This window comes from Ursus arctos, unplaced genomic scaffold (genome assembly GCF_023065955.2).
Source record: "Ursus arctos isolate Adak ecotype North America unplaced genomic scaffold, UrsArc2.0 scaffold_18, whole genome shotgun sequence".
Taxonomy (NCBI): domain Eukaryota; kingdom Metazoa; phylum Chordata; class Mammalia; order Carnivora; family Ursidae; genus Ursus; species Ursus arctos.
Genome location: NW_026622852.1, coordinates 41,674,393 through 41,692,999, shown reverse-complemented (window position 1 = coordinate 41,692,999; position 18,607 = coordinate 41,674,393). Strand labels below are relative to the sequence as shown.

At 58.7% G+C, this 18,607-nt stretch overlaps 1 protein-coding gene across 5 annotated transcripts in view; it reads right to left on the bottom strand.

The window, feature by feature from the left end:
* The window catches only part of COL27A1 (collagen type XXVII alpha 1 chain), a 134,863-nt gene extending 117,290 nt beyond the window's left edge, over nt 1–17,573 (bottom strand). For 3 of the 5 annotated variants that reach the window (XM_044389543.3, XM_044389544.3, XM_044389545.3), the window contains exons 1-3: nt 17,366–17,573; nt 9,151–9,221; nt 4,189–5,918 (exon numbers count right to left, since the gene is read on the bottom strand). In XM_044389543.3, coding sequence (XP_044245478.2) covers nt 4,189–5,918; nt 9,151–9,221; nt 17,366–17,421 — 1,857 coding nt within the window. In that variant the 5' untranslated portion in view covers nt 17,422–17,573. Of the gene's footprint in view, nt 1–4,188; nt 5,919–9,150; nt 9,222–15,656; nt 15,765–17,365 lie in introns of those variants that run through there. The other 2 variants (XM_044389546.3, XM_057313707.1) reach the window with 2 other exon arrangements.
* Nucleotides 17,574–18,607: the final 1,034 nt, after the last annotated feature.

The following is an 18,607-nucleotide window of genomic DNA, read 5'->3' as shown; positions in this document are numbered from 1 at the left end:
GGCCAATGGGAGGTCCCAGCAAGAGACCGAAAGGTGCACAGAGTGAGTGGGCGGGGTATTTCTCTCCCTGCCCGGTGGGGGAACTACAGACTACTGTTCACACTTTAACTCCCACTGGGTTCTGGTCACACGTCCTCTCCCCTTATAACTTCAGGTCAGACCTGTGTGCTTTGCCAGCCCCGCTGCTTCCTTTGATGCCGCCCACGCCTCTGCAAACAGCCCCTGCCTTGAACTCCCCTCAGTTACCTTGTCCCCCACGTGAAGCTGCAGGATACAGCACGCAAACTGCTTAGCGCAAAGCCTGGCACATAGTAGGAGCTCAAAAGCACACGCTAAAGACAAAGCAAAACAGCCCTCGTTCTCCTGGGTTCTGGACGATAACTAGGGTAAGGGGTGAATTTCTCAAGATCTAGCCCCGATTCCTAACCACCAACAGTATGAAGGCCCTCCTGGGTCCAGACACGCCGGTCCTCCTAATGCAGCGATACCCCCATCTCAACCATCAGCATGTCAGTAAACAGCCACAACCAACCACTGGAACCAGGTTCTAATGCTGGGTGCTTATGTCCCTCATCTCAATCCACACAACAACTCTGGAAACGTACATAGTACCATATCCCCATTTTACAAAGGTAGAAACAAAGGCTCAGAGAGGTTAGGTGACTTGCCAAAGGTCACACAGCACCTGGCCTCTAGAAGGCACTCAATCCACATTTGCTGACAGCATGAAAGGATGGCTGGTTAAGGGATTGGTTCAAACCCAGGTCACTCCAAATGCAAAGTCTGTGCCCCGTTACCCTCCACGCGGCCTCCTGACCCACCAGCAGCAGACATCTGTGTAACCTCAAGGAGCCTGGCCTGGGAGTCAAGACAACCTTTTTTTCTGTGAAGGTCACATTCTTTCATTCATTTCACAGACAGTCACAGAGCATCTGCTGCAGGCCAGGCCCTCATCCGGGTCTCCCTGAGGTGACGCTTGCAAAAAGTGCAAGCGAGTGCAAATGCCAGCGGCCTGATCATGAATAAATAAGGCCTTGACTCGCCTCCTTCCAGGCGTGGGGCTTCTGTGCAGCTTCTGTGCAGTCTCTGTGAACCGCAGCCTCCCTGCCCCTCCTCACCCGGGGCCCGGCTCAGCTTTTCCATGCTCCCCCCGCTGCCGGGGCTCCCACAGAGCTCCCTCGCTCCGTGGCTACAACTGCCGGCAGGCCCGGGGCCCAGAGCTGTCTCCGCCTCTGCCAGTCCGTCTGCTGCCCCTCGGGACCGCGCGGAACCCGTCAGACCCAGCCGCAGCACCCCTCTCTGGCTCTGAAAGGAGGTCCCACTTACTTCTGGGGAGGGAGCTCTTCCAAAGCTGTCGGAGAGGGGAGACAGCCCTGGGGAGAGGAAAGAAGTTCCCAAAGTCACCCAGCAAAAACAGATCTCCAAGGGGCCTTGGAGATCACCCAACTCGCTTCCTCACAGGAGATGGGAGCTATTCTTAACTTACAGTCTGCAGAAACCAAGGCTTAGGGTGGCTCAGGGCCACAAAGCTAGTAAGGGGTGGGGTCAGAATCAGAACCCAGGTCTGCATGTCCCCAGACGGGGAACAATTAAGCCCCCAACCCAGGGCAGCACAGCTTCTGCTCTGCTGGGACTAGATCCTAAATGTGTCTGGGGGTCGGAGGCAGATAAGAGGAGACAGAAGGAGCCGCAGCCCTTGTCACTGCCGCTCAGAGATCCCACTTCCGTATGGGACTTCTGGGCTCTGCCGAAATATAAATGACCAGTTTGCCACCTGCCACGTGGTGGGCTGGACAAGGCTTCTCCAAGTGTTTTGGGTTCCTATTGGAGTGAGGCTAGGTTCCAAGCTGAGGGAGGGTGGGATTAGGGGACAGGTTGGGACAGGAGGCAGGTTGCTACCCAAGCAGACTGATGTCCTCCCTCTTGCCCTCGGCCCTCCGGGGCTGGAGGAGTAGGGAGAGCCCATGGCCTCTCTGGACATCAGACACCCAGAGTCGTACCCCAGTCCCTGCAAGAACATGCTAGGTGCCCTTGGCCAAGTCTTTTGTCCCTCTAGCCACCATCCCCTCATCTGTGGAGCAGGGATCAGCGTACTCATTCAGCCCTCCTGAACCAGGTCCTGGGAGGTCCTAAAGGAAGGTTCCACTCATGCAACTCATAAATCTGGTAGGTATAGAAACAACCGATTCTTAAGATATTGAGATCTTCCTTTGAGGCCAAGGACATGGCCTGACACATCTTTGAAGCCACTAGCCTCCCGGCCCTGAGTCTTAAAGTCTCAGAGTGGACACTCAGGGGAGTGGAATGGAATGTGCCAGTCTTGGCATCTGGAGCTGGGGCATAAACTTCAACTCCGCCTCCCATGCGCTGTGTGCCCTTGGGCAAGTCCTGGCCCTTTCTGGGCACACTCCCTAGGCTCCTCACCTGCCTAGTGAGGAGGGTCGAATGGAATGATCCCTAAGCACCCATCTACTGAACAGGTTGACTTCAGCACATTCTTTGATCACGGGGAAGCTCAAGAAGAGGATCTGGAGTGAGGCCTCACCGCTGCTGACCCACATCGCCTGGTACGTGGCCCGGACATCCGACAGGCCCAAAAGCAGATTCTATACCCTAAAAAAATCGCCCCTGTTCCAGTTGTGCTGGTTTGGACATGGCTGTCCTCTCTCCACACCACACACAGCCTGAGGAGGCAGGGTTGACCTCCACTGGATGGGGTGGAGACCCTGAGCTGCACACCCTCTCTCGGGGGAGACAATTCATCCCCTTTTAAACCCATGGCCAGTAAGCCCAGTACCCACACAGCTTGGGAAGCTGAGCTGTCAGGGGTCAGAGGCAGCCGGTGCCTGAGTCAGGCTGGGCAGCCTGGAGGGGTGAGAAGGGGTCCTTCTTTTCTCCACTCCCAACCTCCTGCCCTGACAATTTCAGAGTATAGGACTTGAGCAGAGCGTTGACATAATTGCAAAGCAATGCATACAATCTCCATAAGTTCTACAATATGGTTATAATAAAAACGGGCTCTCAGTCCCCTTGGAGACAGGCTGAATAAATATTATTCCTAATGATTATTAAAACTCATTAAGTGTGTTTGTAAGGCCTGGGAATTCCCAGCATCTGCCACCGTCTCCACATTGTAGGGAGCCTAACCTCAAACACAGAGCCTGGAGGGAAACCCAGCCTCAGGGAGGTGAAAACCACACGGTGGTCATCTCCAAGGCAGGAGAACAGAGCTGAGGCCTGAGCTTTCTGGAAACTCCATCCCCTCCACTCCCCGCCCGGAGGAATTGGCCTCCAGCTGCAGAAAGGTCGTTGCCCCTGGAGACAGTCCCAGGCATGCTGGAGGCACCGGGCCTGAGAACATCTTCTGCACGTGGAATGTTCTTTCTCCTTTCCTTGACTGTTCAGGCCCACCCTGACCCCCCTCACCCCAAACTCTTCTACAGGGGCCACAAATCAAACATCTATAGGAGCGGGGCAGGTAAAATACACAGGGGAAAGGACTGGGTTGGAAGGCCAGACTGGGAGATGTGGGGACACATGGGAGGAGGACTGTCCTGTCTAAAGGGGCAGATCTGACCGGGCCGCAGGCCAGGGGCTACTGCATCTGTCCCCCTTCCAAGAGAAGCTGGTCACCAGGTCTTTCATAAGAAATCTCTCACATTTTTAAAATGTTAGTAACTTATTAAATATTTTTAAACAATGCTGCAAGTGCCAAACAAAACATGTTCAGGACTACCCATGTGTGACCTTCGTCCAGCGCTCCCAGACTAGCTGGTGGGCTGGAGGAGCTCTCCGCCAGGAGTCAGGAGAGCTAAACTCTGGGGACCGCATGACCTAGGGGCCAGTCAGCTAGAGGTTTTCCTTAAGCCACTTGACCTTCGCAGTTGGGTTAGCAAAGAACAACCTGGGGCCTGGGCCCGCCCAAGCCTGGGGGTGGTCTTCACCGGGTGCTGGCCAGCAAACCCAAGGCTGCCCCGGTGCACCATGGATCACAGCAGAGCGGGCAATCGAGAGACCAGCGGAGGTAGAACAGGGGACCTGCATGCGAGTTGACACGTGCCCATAACCACCTCCCTGCTCTGAGTTGCTTCTCCGGCCCTGCCCTAATGCCAGGAGTAGCCACTTGCCCTGACTGCCCCTGCCACCCCCTTGAGCCCCAAGCCACATGCACCCCTCACCCCATCTTACCGGCAAACCACAGTCGCCCTTGGGCCCTGGAGGTCCCATCAGCCACGGAAAAGGCGTGGGTCCCGCCAGGTGGAAGAAGGAATAGCTATGACTCGTGGGCCAGGGGCTGGAGGACAGGAATCGCGCTGGGGCCAATGCTGGGGCCGGGGTGGTTGGCCGGCTGGGCCGGGACTGTCTGGGGCTGGGCCTGGTTGTCAGATCATTCAACGGGATATCCCTGGCTGCCTTCCCAGGTCTGAGGGGGACGGGCTTCCGGGGGTTGCTCTTGGGTCTGGCTTTCTTTGTGGCTTCTGATCCAGAGGGTTTCTTGCTTCTGGTGGGGGCTGAGCCAGGAGCAAGGGTGGGAGGCATCGTCGTGGCTGCTGGGGTAATCCTGGTAGAGCCAGGACGGGGGACAGGTGGCAGGGACAACACAGTGGGTCGGGGAGGTCTGTGGGTGCCAGCGCGGGCAGGGGCTGCCTCACTGGCATGACTGGTCATCTTGGCCTCAGTCTGGCCGGCTGGGGGAAAAGGCTTTTTGGAGGAGCCAGTGGCCAGAAGTGGGGGCCGAGCGCTGGGTAGCGGAGGTCTGGGCGTCACCGGGGTCCTCTGGATCGGCTTCACTGAGGGGCGGGGGGCTTTGGCAGGAAGTGGGTGGGAAGTGGGGGGCACTGGCTTCTTGGTGGGTGGGGCTGATGTTGTGAAGGAGGGCTGAGCTGCCTTCTGGGTGGGGCGGGGGTTTTTGACAGGGCCTCCTGAAGGAGAAGGGGCTGAAAGCCTGGCTGGGTGACTTTTGGGGATCTTGGTGGCTGCGCCCTTCCGCAATGGCCGGACAGCTGTGGTGGAGCTGGCCGGAGAGGCCAGGGGCACGGGCGGGAGCACGCCACTGGCTGACAGCCTGGCAGGTGGCAGCGGGATCCGGGTTGGGCCCCCTGCTGCTGCGCGCCGGCGAGGGTCTGTGGGGCTAGTCCTCAGGGGCTTGGCGGGTGTGGCAGGCACCGCAGTCCCCCTGGAGTCCCTGCTTGCTGGCCATGACCCCAGGGCTGGCGCGGCAGTGGTCAGGTTCTCCAGGCCTCGCAGGGCAAGGTCGGTCTGGAAGGTGAAGGTTGTGCCAGAGTCTCGGGGAAGGAGGGGTCCCAGCCGAGGTCGGTATGTGTCGGCCTGTCCACACTGCTTCCTCAGGTGGGTACAGTAATTGTGAGCGACCTGCGTCACAGGGTAAATGCTGAACTGGCACAGGGCCCCTTCGAACTGGACCGCGTGTGGGTTCATCTTCCCAAAGAGGAAGGAGCCCTCGGGGTCGAGGGCTGGGTCCTTGTGGAAAGGCAGCGGGACGGGCACCCGGCGCTGCCCACACGCCGTCACCAGGGTGGCAGTGCGGCCCCGGAGCTCCAGGGCCAGGTGATGCCAGCGCCCGTCGTGCACGTCGAGGTCAAAGGCCACGGAGCGCCGAGGCCCCAGGTGGAGGACCGCGCGGCCGGGGAGAAACTGCAGGCCCAGCTGCAGCTTGCGTTTCCGGCTGCGCACGGCGAAGAGGAAGGCATGGTTCACCCGGTGGGAGCAGAGGCTCAGCACCAGCGCCAGCTCCGTGCCCAGGGCGGCGGGAATGACGGCGGCTGTGGGGGCCTGGAGCCGGGTCCGCTGCGTAAAGATGAAGCCCGATTGGAACGGAATGACCCCCGGGGGCGGGGGGCTCCGGCCACCCCCTGCCTTCGTCCAGCTGAGGCCCAGCCGCTGGAGGACGTCCACATCTGCAGAGGGAGGGCAGAGGGGGAGAGGGCGAGGTCAGGGCCTGCTCCCACCCCAGCCCCCTCCAGGTGCACAGACGGGGAGGACAGTCCACCCACAGCTACCCCCCTCCCGGGGCCCCACACTGGGGACCGGGAGCCTGGAGTCAGAACCAGTCCTCTGTCTGGGTGAATGACCCTGCATGGACTCGTGTACGACACAGACCCCCAGAGCCAGACTTCCTGAGTTCACGTGTGACTTTAATGCCTCCGTGTCCTCATCTATTAAATGGGATGACAGTAGTCCCAAACTCAGAAGGCCGTCGCGAGGAGTAAATGAGCTACCATGCTTGAAAACAAGGGCCTGGCACCCAATAAGCACGTGCAAATGACAGCCGTTCATACCAAAGATAATGACCATCACCAGATGCTAACACTGGGCATTCAGGCTGCCTCTCATGACATGTTTCCCCTTCTCTCTGTCTCAAAAGCCATCTCCTCCAGGAAGCAGTCCCATGAGTGAGGGAGCAGGGTGACAGGAGTGGACGGGTCACAGGAGCTGGGTAAGGACGTCCAGCGGGCCTGACTGGTTTGACCGCCTTCAGGAACCTCCCCAGCCCGCTCCCCACCCCCAGGTCTCCCTGAGGCCAAAGCTGACTGGGGGAGCTGTTGTCTGCACAGAAGGAAGAGGACATGTCCAATGACTCTCCCCCACCCTGCGCAGCTTTGGACGGAGCAGAGGAAGCGATCAAGGCATCCCTGCGACCTCTGTCCTCTGGTGAAGCATTTGGACGTCGACTGCAGCCTGGCCAGGTCACATCCGCCCGGTAATTACATCGGTGGGGCTCGCCAGAGCCAAAGGAGGGCTTTCAGCGTGTTTATGGAAAGGCTTCCTGACCTTGCCTCTCGCCGGGTCATTCGACCTCCTTCAGCCGGCTGAGCGGCCAGTGTCTGCAGGATCCAGCTCCGGAGCTCCAACTCCAAAAGAAGAGGCTGCCTCTGGAACTGGGGTCTGGCTGGGATCCTCAGCTCCCTTCCACCATCCCCCACCCCCCCGGGCCCAGCAACCTAGGCCCCGAGCGTGGTATGTGGGGTCCACATGGGGCTGGATTGCACTTAGCCCGCAGCCGGCAGCTGGGAGGTGGACGGACAGATGCATGGATGGACAGATAGATGGGCTGGGAGAAAACGAGTGCCATACACAGCAGGCTCTGGAGCCAGAAGGCTGGACTTCAGAGCCAGACAAAGCCACCTGGGAGTCTGGACTCCGAGCCTCCGTTTCCTCGGCTGTAAAACAGGGTGGTGAAGAGCGCCAACATCATAGGGCTCTTAGCCATCCTTGCCATCCTTGCCCAGACACCTCTGGGCAAGTCTCCTCCTGACCCCTGAGCCTCGGTTTCCCTGCCTGTAAGACGAGCGAAACCGGACGTGGAGGCAGCCACAAAGTGCTAACGATGAGCTAAGAAGACCGCAGTCGCAGGCTGCCCTTTCGGGCTGGCTTGGCTTGGAGACCTGCCTTCCTCCCTAAGGATCTGCGGGCCTTCATTTCATTTCGAGTTCCTCCTTTCTCCCACCTCCGTCTGTTCTGCGCTAAGCTAACCGAAACCACTGCTCGAAGATTCTCTCGGTAGTGTATTCCGCACGTTTTCATCGCGGAAACGCTCCTATTAGCACAAACTACTACTCACAAAAAACAGCTTCTAAGGGAGGAGGCACTTGCTGGCGAAGAGGGAGGACAAGAAGCCACCTCTCCCTCCCCTCATCCCACCTCGGCGGCCCCCAGAGCCCCCCACTCCCGGCCTGCACGGCTGCAGCTTATGGCCGCTTCTAGTTGCCGGGCCAGGCTCCACCAGCGACCGTCCTCTGCAGGTGGGTTTCAAAGCTGACACCAGCCAGTCTCCAGGCCTCCCCCCCAGAGACGGTATCCAGGGCAGGGGCAAAGCCCCACACTCCGGCACCCAGAGCTGGTGGAGGCGGTCGTCTTACGGCGGCCTCTGACCAGCGTGGGCTCCACGGGGGATGGAGAAGGACTGCTCTTGCCCAAGCGTGCAGGTAAATAATATCATTAACAGCAATAATAAGCCCTGGTATTTATTAAGCCCTTCCGATGTGCCAAGTGCCTCATGTGTTCTGTCTCACCCGATTCTCTCCATCATCTCTAAAGAAGATACTGCTTATTATCCCCTCCTTTACAGAGGAGGGTCAGAAAAGTTCACTATAGGAACTAGCCCAAGGTCGCACAGCCTATAATACAAGGCACAGCCAGGACTTGAACCCAGGCCACCTGGCTCCAGGGTCTCTGTTCTTAACACTCGGCTATCCTGAGCTGGAGCCCCTCAGACTCGTTGGAAAGTGGGGTGGAGACACATCCAGAATCCAGGGGCGAGGAGCTAGGGGACAGGGGAATGAATGCAGCCCGACGCCAAGCTGGAAGGACCCCTGCCAGCTGGCCTCAGCAAGATCCCTTTATTACATAAACCTGGCTCTACACAGCTCCGGCCTCTCCCCAACACCCCCCGCCCCCCATTGCCTGACTCAGGACTCTGGACAGCTGTTCACCTACTTTGTGGGGGAAACAGCAAGCTCGGAAAATATGACATTTGCACAAAATGTTGCCGGGCAGCCGGAGTCTCTTCCGGGCATGGCCCTCCCCTCCCAGGGACCCAATCCCTGCCGGCGGCCAGGTCAGGCCACAGGGGCTCTGGGAGTGCCCGGCTGCCCGCCCCGGCACACGGGCGAGCGTGGAGGAGGGGAAGAGCCGCTATTTTAGGAGGCCTTGTGGCTGCTTGACAAACAGATGTGGGAGAGGTTTCACTTTCCCGGGGCGGCTGTGTAGCCAGCCCACCGCCGCTCTGGCCCCCTGGCCGGGTCCTCGGGGATGGCAGGGAAGAAAAGGATCTCACGGGAAGGGGAGGAAGCCGTGGCCTTCATGCCTCCTCTCAACAGATCTTGGTATAACCACTGGACAAATCAGGACGACTGAGGCTTACTGAACAAGCGGCCCCCGTAGGAAAGAAAGGGTCACCTCCTACGCTTCTGCACTGAGCCCTTCCTGCCCCTTACAAAACATCAAATGTCACTCTTCCCAGCCTGGAGAGAATTTGCCAATGATGGGCTCCATTCTACTGATAGAAAAACTGAGGCACTGAGTTCTAATTAGGGGCATGGCTGTCTCCTAGCCTTGAGTTCTCAGGTCTCTTCTGCCCTCCCTTGTCCCCCCCCCCCAACCCCCTGCACAAAGAGAAGAGAGGATTACCTTCAGGAGCTCCTTGGGTGGAGGCCAGGTGACAGGTGAATGAGACTAAGATCCAGGTGAAGAGAAACCCCCTAGAGACGGGAAGACACAAGCAGAGGCGGCATCAGCTTCCACCCTGGGGCCCAGATCTGGCTGGGGACTGGAAGGAAATCACCCAGTCCCCGCCTCCCCCAGCCCCAGCCAGGCTCCCCTGCGGGAAGCGGAGGCCAGGTGCAGACTCTAGGACCCCACAGGGTAGCCCACGCTCCAGGGGTTTCCAGGCGCAACCTCTAGAGGCAGGACCTGCTCACACAGCACGCGTCACAAGTACAACATTGCTTTTCACAGATGGATAAATCAGGGTCACAGGGCGGAGAACAGTGGGCGGGAAGCCTTGCCGTGCGTGTCAGGAGACCCGGGGTCCAGCTTCAAATCTGCCGCTGACGCACTGGGCCACAAGGGGCCAGCCCCTCCCCGTCTCTGGGCCTCAGTGTCCCCATCTGTACTCAGGATCCTGAGGCCCAGTGAGTGGCAAAGCCAGGACTGAAAGGTCAGTGGGAAGACCAGACTGGTCCGCTTGGATGACGGACATCCTCAAAGGACAAAAGCCATGAGAACTCCCTCTCTAGACACGAGGGGGAGGGGGAGGAGGCCCCTTAACCAGGACCAGCACGTGCTAAGGAAGCTGCCTACCTGGCTTCATGCTGATGGAGAAAGAGAGGAGAGAAAACAGGACACAATGGGGAGTCAGACAGACCCAGGTGCAAACCTGGCCCTGTTGCTTACCAGCTGTGTGACCCTGGATGAGTCACTCAGCCTCCCTGAGCCTGCCTCCTGCCCGGCCGACACTCCCTATCTTACCAGCCAGGCGTGAGGATGAAATGAGCTCATGCATGTTAAGGGCTCGGCCTGGTGCCAGCCGTAGAAGAGCTCCTTAGGCATCACTGCTGCCCCTGAACTCTGGGGCCCGGAAGGGTTAATACTCTGCTCGGTGGCTCCTGCCAAGACGGGCAGAAGCAGTGATCCGATTTCACCTTCCTGTGGGAGCAGCCACGGGCGACACCCGAAGCCACCCGGGGCATCTGATCCCCGAGCGGGCAGAGGGGAGGGCGGCACGTGGCCAAAGACGGCCGGCCGGCCGGGATGCAGGCAGAGAGAGCCGAGACGGGCGGGCGGTGCGGGCTAAGGCTGGGATGCACAGGCCCCGGATCCATTTCCAAGAGGAAAGCTAGAATGCTGTGCTTCTGGGGAATCACGTAATCCAGGAAACCCATCTGCCGGAATTGATGTCTGGCGCCCCGCGTTCTTCCCAGCTCCTTGGGTGCCCTGAAAAACCAGCTCACACCCTCTTGTTTAATGGCAATTATTCCAACTTAATTGCAATTATAATCAATAGCGATCCTGATAGGCACTGTGGAAGGCATTGGTGGTTATCTACCCACAGCCGTCCCCCTGCCCTTCTTTGCTCAGGGAGGCACGGACTTCAGAGGATACTGAACGAATCTGGGTAAGTCTAAGCCAATCTTGGGAATTCCATCTGCCATGCCAGTGACTGGTTTAGGTATGCATACGTGACCCAAACATGGTCAATAAGATATGAGGGATGCCTCTTAGGGTCCCTGGGAAAGTATTTCAAAGGGACCGAGAGAAGGTTTTCTTCTAGCCTTTGTATGTTATTGAATGGGGATGCGCTGCTGCTGCAGCCATTTTGTGCCCATGAGGTTCACAAGCTCCATGAGCACGTGAGGCTGACAGAATGGAAAAACAGTGGATGTTTGATGATACTTGAGATGCTGAATTAGTCATCCCCACCACTGCTTTTCCTTTAGACCTCTTGATATCGGAGATAATAGCTCCCTTCGTGTAAGCCATGTCCAATCGGGTCTTCAGTTACTTGCAGCATAAGGCAAACTAGCTGCACTAGCAATCAGATGCTGATGGCGGTCCCTCGAAAGCCTCCTCCGGCATCTGGGCTTTGCACGCGCTACTCCCAAGTGCTCCTGACACCACTCTTTTGCCTGGTCAGTTCCCACACACGCATTAGAGTCCAGCTTGGGCGTCCCCTCCCACAGCCCACAGCACGTACCTCACCACAGCAGATATCCCACATGAGCCCATTGCCTATTTTCCTACTTCCCTTTCTAGAACAAGTCCCTGAAGGGTAGGAACCACATCTGTCTTGTTCACGTGTATTCCCAGCACCTGGCACGCATGTCATAAACGTTCAGTGTATCTTTATAGAAGAAATGAATGGTACCTGGTATTACAGGACTCTGGACTTCAAAAGCATCTCGCCAAAGGCCCTCGCTACCTCTGACTTCTTTCCAGGGCTGCTCCTGGAACATCCTGAGCTCCCCCTCATCTCCAATCTGCTGCCGCTGCTGTGAAAATGCCCTTTCTCACGGGGCCAGTCCTCCCTGCCACCACGGGCCTCACCTCCGGCTCACCACTAGCAATGACTAAAGGTCAGAGCACCTAGCTGCCCCGGCGTTGCCTGGGGAGAAGAGCAGAGGCTGGCCCTGCCGGCATGACCTGCCCACTCGAAGCCCATGGCAGCCTCATCAGCCCTGAAAAGAAATGACAGGAGGCTTCATTTGATGTGACAAAAACTGAGGCTTAGGGAGGTCAGGTACCTCTTCAAGGCCACCCTGGGAAGGCTCTGGGGTCATAATTCTTCAGAACTATTTCCCACACGCACCAGGTAGACACTCCAGGAAACTGGAGCCAGATCCACTGCGGAAGAGCTGCATCCCAGTCCCGGCAATTCCCAAAGCACAACTAAACAGCTAACTGCATACCAAAGGCTCTGAGAAGTCCTGCAATGAAGACATGGACAGGGCTTTCTGTCCATCAGCAGTCCCCAGACTTAGAGGACCAGTGAACTCCTTTTTCCTGAGAACGTCTCCTCAGAAGACACTGCCCCTCACTTCCCAGTGTCCCAACAACCTCGTTTCTGTCCCACTTCCTTCCATCCTCTCTTCCCAGCCCCTTCCAGGCACAAGCCCTCACTCTTTGAGTGCCTCGCTGTATGCTATCACATCCGCCCTGCTTAGGATGCTTCCCAAGCTGATAAAGAGAGGCCAGGTGGAGAGCAGAAGCCGTTAGAAGCATACATGCCCTTACTCAATTTTTCTGGCTGTAGTTATGCCAAGGTGATCACTCTGGAGAGAATAAGGATACCCTCGGGGGAAATATTTTTAATCCCTGACAGTCATGAGAAAGAAGACCCACAGGAGCGATGGGATCAGAATCTTTGCTTCAATTAAGCTTCCCAACACCATGGTTTCTAGCTGAAGAATTTCAGCCCTGAAGGCCTGTTACCAACATATTTGCCCCTCCATTCGTTCACCTTGACAAATGCAACTGACCTCTCCGACCTGAATTCTGTGTGCACTCGACTCACACCCCGCCGAGGTAGGGGTGGGAATATAGAGCAGGAGAAGGTCCTCTGAGATCATCTAGAGGCCAGATTCTAGTCCCATCCCCTCACTGTGGAGATGGGCAACTGAGGTCCAGAGAGGGGAAGTGATTTGTCTAAAGCCACACAGCATGTCAGTGACCCCCATCATCTGACTCAACTACTTAGCAAACAGTCCTTTCCACTTGACTTGTCTCTCGTGGAGAAGAAATTGGACACTTACAGGGACTTCCTATTTGCCAGAGACCAGAGTCCAGCCTTTACCAACAGGAACGGAGATACAGTCCAGGGAGCCAACAAGCCCTCTAAGCAAGCTCCAGGCCTGGAAAGTTGGCTCCCGGAGGGAGGCCCTGCCGGTTCTTTTGCTCCCGTTCCAACGCTGTTTAGGCTACTGCTAATAATGTTTAGTGCCTGTGTTGGCTCAGCACTTTGTTCTTCCCGACTTCTGTTTTCACCACTGACTCGTGGGTCTTGGCTCGGTGAACCCAGGGCTCCAGAATGTCGGGACAACCAGAGCCCAGGGACCACAGCAGGCAGGAGGCAGCTGAGATGACTGCAACCTACGTATGCGTCAGGGAACCTGACCCTGGAGGCACAGCCTGGCCACACAGCCCTCCAGGAAGGGAACCCAGGTGTTCCTACCCCTGAAAAGGGCCCTCTGCCAGCACACCAAATGTGGCTACTGCGGGACCCCTAGGCTGCCAGACTACAGCTGGTATGCTTGGAGTTTCCTTCACCCTGGTTACCTGGGAACACATAGGATCCTAAGACACCCATACCAACTTGAACATCCACCAAGAACTCGGAGCTGAGACCCAGGGCACACACCAGGGAAGCAGCCCTGTGGACTCCAGGCTTGGCTGTGCACTCACGGGACAAGCTGGGCAGGCAGCTGGCCTGAGAACAGCAGAACAGCAAAGGGGGATGGACCTGTCCCACCTGACCAGCCAGGCCACCGTGTGCCCAGACAGCCGCACCCAGGCTCCTCTCTTCACACCTGATACCTCTTCCCTGGGAACACAGACAGGTCATCTGTCTGGACAGGATGCAGCCCAGAATTTTCCAGTTGACTCACACGTCCATTCAAGATGAAGTGAATAATAATACAAATAACAGCGGCCCTTTATTGACCACTTACTACACGCCAGGCACTGTTCTAAGCCCTATACGAGCATGGTCCTCCGTGAGTCCTCACTAAACTTTGCGAGCTGAGAATGAAGCTGCCCGTTTTGTGGATCAGAAAGAAGGGAAGCACAGAGGCAAGGGGCCTGCCCAAGCTCCCACGGCAATCAGGAGTCACACTGATCGCGGGGCTCCCCCCGCCCTCCAACCTGCCGCCCGCCTAGGAGTGCCCTGCCTCCCCCAGAAGTGGTCAGTCCTCCACCACAACGGGTCATGCGCTCCAGTGCACCGGGCCAGGCTGTGGTGTACCGAGAGGATCCCCTGGACACAGAGCGGGGGAAGGAGAATATGCCACCAAAGTAACAGGCAGAATGTGCTCAGGGACGGGGAGTGGGTGACAGAGGGAGGGCAGCCCACCAGCCAGTGCACCCCACCAGGGGAGCTGATGGCCGTGGAGGTGAGACCTGAGGGGCAGCAGGGCACGTGAAAGCACCAGGAAGGGGAGCATCCAAAGGCCAGGGAGGACAGGGAAGGAGCGAAGAGGCCAGCAATGTGCTCCGTAGCATCACGGAGCCTGGTCTGGGAGACGTAAAGAAGAGCAAGGCTGGTAGGCACACCAGGACCGGAGGGCACAGGACCTGGGCAGTGCTGTGGTGAGGGAGGCAGCGAGACAGGACAAGGCAGAGGCTGGGCCTCAAAGTGGCTTGACTGCCCATTTGCCCAAAGCTCGGGCCCCACTGTGGGGTGCTCGCCTGGCACCACTTTTCTGCCCAACCACTGGCATCTGCCTTGCCTGGCACAGGGTCTTCTGGAGAAAATGAGTCAGCAGTGTGCTTACTGGTGCTGTGTGTGTGTGTGTGTGTGTGTGTGTGTGTGTTGTGGTGGGGGGTGGGGGAATCTCAGCCAGCCAGCTTTTTCCAAGACATGGGAAAGAAGGGGGGGCATCATCCCCCTAATTCCAGCTCAGAGGGGGCAGGGCATGGTGGCGTAGGGCGGAGCTACAGCCCTGACCAGCCTCTGGGGAATGTCCTCTGCTTCTGGGGGCAGGATGCAAAGGGAGCAAGTTCTGTGCTTCTCTGGGCAGCAAGCATGAGCCACAGTGCCGAGGGCCCTCAGGGCTGCTCCCGTCCTTGCTCACTCCCACACACACCCACACTCAGTGACTCGCTCTTGCACACACTCACTCTTTACAACTACTCCACCAGCCCCTGGGTCCCAGCTCTGCCACAGTCCCTCCTCGGAGATTCCCTGCCCCTCCCTGGCCCCCAGTCTCTGCCTCTGTGCCATGACTTGGTGATCTTCTGGGCCCTTTCTATTCTGACATGCTGGCTCTCACTTTTTCTCTCACACACGAAAAATGACAGGAACTGAGACCTCCCCCCCACCCAAGGCCCCAGAAAAGCAGGGAAACACTGAAAGACGCACAGACCCAAACAGACTGACACACACGCGGAGACTTCCAGAAGCAGGGGACGTGCAAAGCCACACAAACGCTGAGACAGGGGCAGAAGCCGAGACCCGGAGACCTAGACGCTTGCGGATAGTTTAACAAGAACAGACTGACTTACAAGCTCGGGACCTGTAGACACCGACACCGGAACACACCGAGACAGGCAGAAACGGAGCCCCTTCCTCCCCCAAGCATCCCCAAAGCCCGGTCCGCCCCCAACCCGCCGCCCCAGGCGCCACCACCCACCCCCAACCCCGACCCCAGGGCTGGCTCTGCACAGACCCTCCCCAGCGCGGCCCCCGCCCCAACGCGATCGCGGAGCCGGGCCAGCGGGGCAGGGCAGGCAGCGCTCGCCAAGCCTCGCCGGGCCGGGGGCGCAGCCCGCGTTAACCCTTGGCGGCCCGCCTTAAAGGGGCGCAGGAAGGGGCAGGAAGCCGACATTCCGGGGAAGCGTCCGGCGCGGCAGGGAACCCCAGCCCTCCCCCGGGCTGGAGCAGCAGGAAGCTGGGGAGGGGGCGTCCCCGAGCTCGTACTCACCCCCCGCGCGCCGCCGCCGCCGCCGCTGTGCCTCGGGCCCCCCGCGCCGATCCCGCTCCCATGGCGGGCCCCTACTTCATGCTCCCGAGCCCGGGGGGCAAGTGTGGGCGCGCCCCATGGGGCCGCCAGCCCCCCGCCCCGCCGCGCCAGGCCGGCTCAGAGCGCGCGGCCCCCACGCCCCCAGCGCAGCCCCGCGTCCAGGGGCGCCCGAGCAGGCAGGCAGCGGGGCCGGGGCCCCGCGGGCGCCCGCGCCAGGCCCATGGTCCCAGGAGTCCCGGCGCCGCGCTCGCCCCTGCCTCGCTCTTTTTCTGCTTCCACCGAAAAGGAAGAAGAAGCAGGCAAAAAGAGAGATGATCAAACTTTTGGAGGCGGGCTGCTGGCGGTCCCCGGAGGCAGAGCGAGGCCGGGCGAGGGCGCGCGGAAGGCGGTGGAAGCTGCCTCCCCGCCGGCCTGGGGGAGGAGAGGAAAAGGAAGGATTTGGGGGAAATGAAGGCGATTTAAAGTCTCGGCCCGCGGTGGCTCTCCACCTTCTCTCCTCCCCGCGCCGAGCCGCCCTCTGCTGCCCCATGCTGCCCCCTGCCGGCCGCAGCCGGTCACACAGCCTCGGCCGGCCCACCGCAGCCCCGCAGAGACACCCCCACCTCCGCCCCCCCCCCGGTAAAAATGGGGAAACTGAGATCCACAAAGAGGAAAGAGACGGCCAAAGCTGCACAGCAGGGCGACCACAGTTCGGAGATTTGGGACTTCTGGCTTGTGAGACTGGGGGGTGGGGGAGTGGGGGGAGGTCCCCGAGCTGGGGGGGGGGCGAGATAGGAGAAAGGGGACAGATACTACTACTGAAAGGAATCCAGTGTTCCGGGGACAGATCTGGGACCAGCACTCAGTATCTAGACTCCGACAACAGCGACAATCAGTGTCCTACCACACATAGACACACACACTCACCCCTTTTCCCAGATTCAGAGCGCCCTGGAGAACAGACTTCCCTGAGCACATAGTGGGTGGACTTGCTAAACGTTGGTCACTCTCTTCCCTTTCCTGTCCATTCAGTAAGAAATGGTAGCTTAACACCCCCCAAACACACACACCCTCAGGAGGCGACCAAAGCCTCCCTCGGATCCCCGGCTGGAGCGCACAACTGCACACACCTTGACCCTGTCGCAAACGCCCCGCAAATTCGCACAACCACAACCCCAGTCCGAGCCCAGGCATTAGAAGTCCCCTCCACCTCCGCCTCCGCGATTTGTTCACTGGTGCATACACATTCCCACACACATCCACCCTTACCCCAAACTCAGACATACACTCACACTCATTCACATGCAAGTTCGGCCACGCACTCCTCCTGAGCTCACACAAACACACCCTGGGGTTTCTGGACTCGAATGCAACTCGGACTCCACACACGCAGACGCATGCACACTGGTACTTACACGCACACAAATGCACACTAGCCTCTCCATATCCCCCCCAACGCACACTCCCACTACACACCTCACACACCCTCACGTTCACACACACCCCACATACACACCCCAAGTGCACACGCGCGGGCGCACCCCTACTTGCACACAGCTCTCCGCTACTGCCCACCGCACGCGAGCACAAACGCATTCACTCCCCACACGTGCACCCCCCTCCCCGTACGCGCGCAACTTTACGCACACACACCGCTACCCCCAGAGCTCCAGGAGCCCCAAGGCACTTACTGGGTCCCTAGCTGCGAGGCTGGACGGTCGGTCCTTCCTCGGGCGCCTAACGGCATTTGTATTCATGGGTCCCCGCAGCCCCGGGCGCGGGCGCGGGGGCGGGGGTGCGGGGTCCCCTTCCCTAAACTGGGCGCGGGCGCTCGGAGCGCAGCGGCACCGGGAGGGGCATGGGCGCGCGGGGCTGCGCCGCCGGCCCGGTCCGCCTGCGCTCGAACGTCGTCCGCTCTGCGTCCTCGGGCTCCGGCGCGGGCTCCGGGCGCGGGCTTGGGGGGCGGCTCATAGGTGCTGGGGCCGCGGCGCCCGCCGGGCCTTTTGAAGTCTCCGCTGGGGGCGGGGAGGGGGCACTGAAGGCGGCCTTTTAAACCGTGGCTGCACGCGGGCTCGGTGGAGCAAGGTGTCTGGTTTCAGCAAACTTTAGGAAAAGTCCCAAGCCGGAGCGGAGGGGAGGGGGGGCGGTGGAGGTAGCGGGGGAGCCAAGCCAGAAAGAAAAAGAAGCGGCATAGCTCTGCACTGCTTCCTGCAGGGGGCAGAGCACCCATGGCGGCCAGGAGGGCCTCCCGGCCCGGTGCTGGGGAACCCGCAGATGGCTGGGTGGCGCGTGGAACCTCCCCATTCCCGCACCCCCACGTGGAACTGGAGTTCTTAACCTCCACGTGGACGAGTCCCAGGGGGTGCAGGAACACCCCAAAAGTGCACAGAGGGTGCATGTTTGAGCATTCTTCTGGGTGAGAGGGGCCACGGGTTCTCCTCAGGGTTTCGGAAGTCCCTAGCCCGGGAAGGTGGAGAACTCCCAGTTCAACCGCAGCTCGCGGTTTTTGGAGCCGCATACCTTGTGCTAGGTAGATCCTGTTCTTATTGATGGGTTTTGGGGAGGATTTGTTTTGTTTTGTTTTTGATATATTGTTCATGATGGATTTTTTTGCATTCGTTTTGACATTTTAAAAGTATTGCATTATACACAACTAATGAATCGCTGAACACTACATCAAAAACTATATGTTGGCTAATTGAACATAATAAATATAAATATATATATATATTTTTTAAGTATTGCATTAAAATATTATGTATCTTGATTAGTTAGGGGTCTTTTGGCACCCCCTTAATTCTAAAACTCTACTACTTAGAGTTATTTGGGGTCCCAAAATCCCAAAAGGATTTTGCAACCTTTCTCACCTCCCCCTAGCCAGGTGCCGCATGTGCTAAGGGTCACCGCTATTGGCAGGCCTGCTATCAACATTT